Genomic DNA, 4,638 nt, shown 5'->3' with positions numbered 1-4,638 from the left:
ATTCTTAATTTACATTGATTGATTGTACTCAATTTATTTACTGCGACTAATGCCTGCATCAATTGCGGAGTATAACTCCATGAGAAAAAAATATCACTAAAAATAATATTTCTAAAATATGAAAATGTTTACAAATTTTTTATTTATTATTTATTATTTATTTCGTATTTATTTTACATATAACAAGATGCTTTATTCAAATGCACTTTTTAAATATATGATATCAATATATAGCCGTTTATAATTTTCTATTTAATGATTATTTATTCAGATGATAATTAGATTCTCGTTTGAAATAAATAAAGTAACATTATTCATGTGTTGCACAAATGTAGTGGTACACTGCAAGAAAATCGTCATTCTAAAGAATTACATAACGTGTGTGTAAAGTACTATGTGTTATATAAGAGCTCTTTTAGATGTCGTGTCATTATGTACTTGATACAAGCAAGATTTCCAGAGATTAGATTAACTACTTTAATCATTATGACCAGTTTAACCAATAACCTTGTTCCATAAATGTATATATGGTACGAATACAAAGATAAAATTCTGTCACATCATGTGGTTACGGCAGCAGATTAATAAACAGTTTTTACGGTTTATCAGTGCTAAAAAGTACAACGCATTAAAGATGTAAATTTATAATCAAGATAAAACTTTTGATCATATATGTACGTATATTAATCTTACATTTAAATCATTTACTTAGACAGTGGTTTTTTCGTTCTTCTAGAAGCATGAATTTTAATAAATGAAGAATAGACTTATAAACTAATGTTATGTATTGATATGGAAAAGATTTGTAGGAATAATCCTATATTGTTAGCATATAAATTATATATTTATTATTCATTATTTATTATTATTTTGTTTTTCATTAGTATACATTAGTTTTCTCGAAACATTTCTAGAATACTGGAATTTTATTGAGCAATATTGCGTAATAGCGCAAAGTATAAATGACTCATCAAATCTCGTATTTGCACAATCACACTTGTAGAATTTTTTTCTTATAATAAAAATATTATGCAACTCTCTACAATGTTATCATAAAAATTTCATGATAAATCTGATAACGTATAAAATGAATTTTCTCTTCACAAATGAATTTCTCTCTATTACATGTATATATGTATACATCTATATTTTTTAGTTTTAACAAAAAATATTTTTTTAAAATCTGAATAGAAATGGAAAGAGAGAGAGAGTATTTACACATATGTATATAGAAGCAGTATTACGCGAGTTATTACGAATAAATTCACCTTATGATACTGTAACTTGTGATATGTTGTTTCTCTGTCGCGTGCTTAATACTTTTCTATATTACGGAAATACTTTATTATTGAAGGAAATTCGACTGTACGCGAACCTGAGATAATGCGCGGGCATAAGTGAATTTTGTGATAAACGCCGCAGCTAGCTTGGAAAAATATATGGAAATGACAAAGTTATTCTCTAGCGGTTATGCGGGGCGCTTCTTTATTTGAAAGGCAGATCCGGACTTGTGCAGGCGAAAGAATAATTTCACCCCCAATGTGTACCGGAGTATCCCCGTAATACCGCACCTATTTTTAGTGTCGCATGTATATATATATATATATATGTATAAACGGACTCCGATTTTAATCCGGTTTTTATATCCACGCTGTCTCATTTCCGCGATATTTACGCATATACTCGTTTTGCAAAATTCACGAACTGTACGCAACAATTTTCAATCGATTCATTTTACAATCTATCTGATAAAAGTTACGCTCAAGTGCGTAGAAATAATTATTTAAAATTTTCTGATCTAATTAAGATCAATTGATAATGAAATTTAAATACTTTTTTTTATAATTGCGATCTAAAAATTATCTAAATTATTCATTTAAATTATTAATTATTTAAATTACGGCACATGATTTTATAAAATAATATTAATATAGTCTCTATTTATCTTTGTGTATGCTTGTAACCTATAGTTCTTTTATACTTATATTATGTATGCTCCTGTGATGCACAATTAATTATTTAAAAATGTTTCGCATACATCATACCCACTAATAGATATAGATATATACATTATTATAAAAAATTATAAAAAACACATTTATTAGATATGTTCCAAAAAACCAAACTCTCTAAACTCCAATAACATATCAGCTAATATTTTGGATACTTTTTCTCCGCCGGCTTGCTTGCAATCCTTTATATGTTTGGTTATTATGTCCATAAATCCCATTTCTTCATGTTGATATGTTTTCATATCGATATATCCCATCAAATTCGCTAAAAAGTAGGATGCGATAACGAAACCGAAGAGGACGCCTCTCTTATAATCCTCCAGCAAAGCATCATACGAATATTTCTCGATGTCCTGTATGCCAGCGTCCAGCAAATATTTCTTCAGCGTGTCGTGATAGGCTCGTATGATCTCGAAAAACTTATCCTTTCTAATCTCATTCGAACAACCGAGACAGAAAAACGTGGAAAGATCGACGACGGGAGTCGAGTATCTCAAAAGCGCGAAGTCGATCAGCATCGCTCGTGGCTGTCCGTCATCTTCCATCTTAAAAAGATTATTGCTCAATGTAAAATCACCGTGACACAGCGTAGCCAAAGGTTCCATTGGCTTTGCTATTTTCGTCATTATTGTGTCGAACGCATTAGCGAGTAAAGCTTCCATTTTATCACAAAAGACCGCGTCGTATCCTTGATTACGAAGATAATCCACTGCCCGGGTCGCGATAGTGTTGATAAAAATTCTTGACATGTCATCCATTGGCGTGTTGTACCTAGTTTCTTGAAGTTGCGCTACGATATCGAAGAACTTTCCTCGTTGCTGCTCCTTCATGACGTAACCTTTGCCGTGGAATCGTGCTATTTCACGCATTGCCGCCAAGATGTATTCCAGAGAAGCGTTGTATACATACGGACAAGGACAATATCCTCGTTTGCTGACATTCTCCAAGGCGATCACCGAATCGTTAGGCGGCCGTTCCTCGGTGTAAAAGCATCTCGGATAGTTCTCGTCGGGCCTGGCGTAAATCCGATAGAATAAAATCTCGTTGTGGAACTGAGGATCGATGAGAACCATCTGTCTGTGTACTTCCATCTGCGTGGGTCTCTTTAATACTATGAATACTTTCTCGCTCTGGCCTTCCTTCGTTCTATTTTTAAATTTTACGCGCACATAATGTAACGCGGACATAAAAACATCGTTGATTTCCGATAGCTCGTATTGAGCTTCCTCGACGTTCGATCCGAGATTTTCGATAACTTTCGGCATCACTTCTTTGATCCATCTTCGAAAATCTTCGATACAAGACATTTTATCTCTACACTCTCTACAACTTGTATACAATAATCGTCGTGTCCGACTATGGATGCGATATTGAACGAGCAACACAGAGCGAGCTTGCTATCTAGATTATGACTTGAATAATACTGTGATGCCGTTTTTATGATGACATCTCCCAGGCAGAATGCGACTTTAGCTAATGCCATCTCGTGTAACGAAGATGCATGACTGCAACGGAAAAGTGGGGGATTTAATGAATTGCGATGCTGCATTACCAGCTAGGTCGTCTGTCAACACGATGTACAATTACGCGCTGAAACATTGCTCGTTATTATCTGATAACCATGTATCTAGGACATGGCAATAACCGCAATTAATCGATTATCAAAATATTGCGCGAGAAAGAAAAAAGTCAATTACAGCGTGGAAAATCATATCAGTAATTGTAACGCGGTTTACAAAATCGTTGATTACCGAACGCGTTGCTTTACATTTTTGGTTGATTAGAAATACAATATTTTATACTTTTATTTTAGACAGGAAATACGATAATACGGTTTTTCGAAAATTCAGAATAACTTTTTCTTTTGCGACGAATAATCAATCGGGATTAGTACACGAGTATTTCTATACGAAATTAGTAATTAAATTATAATATGTATTGGATATTTTACATCGATATACAATTTGCGAAAAATGAGATAATTAATATAATTGTATTATAATTAAACTGTATTATAAGAGAGTTATTTATAACTTAATTATATAATATAAATAACTTAATTATTATTTTTGCGTTATTATAAATAACGAGAAAAATAATTAATAATGTATTATAAAATAATATTGAAAAGTTTACAGTTGCCATATACACACATACAAATATACATAAAATTCAATGATCAAATATTCTGAAATAAACTTTGCAATTATCTTCGTAAAGAATTCGTTAAATCATTTTCTATTAAGAATTAGTATTTAATGTTATTAGTATTTAACCTAACGTATCATATTTAGTGATAATGTTCTAGATAGATATCTTTAATATTATTTAGGACGTTATCGTGATATTATTATGTGTGTTTAGTATGCAGTTACTAGAATAAATTTTACAGCAAATTTTAAAAAAATATTTTTAAGTAATAATACGCGGTCAAATTATTATTTAATTGCAAAAAGCATTACTTTTCTTGTTTCAATAAATCAGATTATGTGTATTATGTCAAATTGCTTTTCTCTATTTCTGAATGAACTTAGAAATGTCGTGGAGTACTTGAAAACGAAAGAATCTTTTTTTATGCGTTCTTTATTCCGAGGGATTAAACGAGTTCATCTCCGTAGCCGCTCTT

General features: G+C 31.5%; 1 protein-coding gene across 1 annotated transcript in view; it reads right to left on the bottom strand.

Annotated features, from left to right (window-relative positions):
- Positions 1–316: 316 nt before the first annotated feature.
- LOC115237409 overlaps positions 317–4,638 on the bottom strand; it is a 19,346-nt gene continuing 15,024 nt past the window's right edge. The window contains exon 4 of the mRNA XM_029810418.1: positions 317–3,409. Coding sequence (XP_029666278.1) covers positions 2,102–3,409 — 1,308 coding nt within the window. The 3' untranslated portion in view covers positions 317–2,101. The remainder of the gene's footprint in view (positions 3,410–4,638) is intronic.

The sequence above is a fragment of the Formica exsecta genome, unplaced genomic scaffold (assembly GCF_003651465.1).
Source record: "Formica exsecta isolate Colony F162 unplaced genomic scaffold, ASM365146v1 scaffold295, whole genome shotgun sequence".
Lineage (NCBI taxonomy): Eukaryota > Metazoa > Arthropoda > Insecta > Hymenoptera > Formicidae > Formica > Formica exsecta.
Note: the sequence above shows the minus strand (reverse complement) of the source record. Positions and strands in the feature narration are given on the sequence as shown.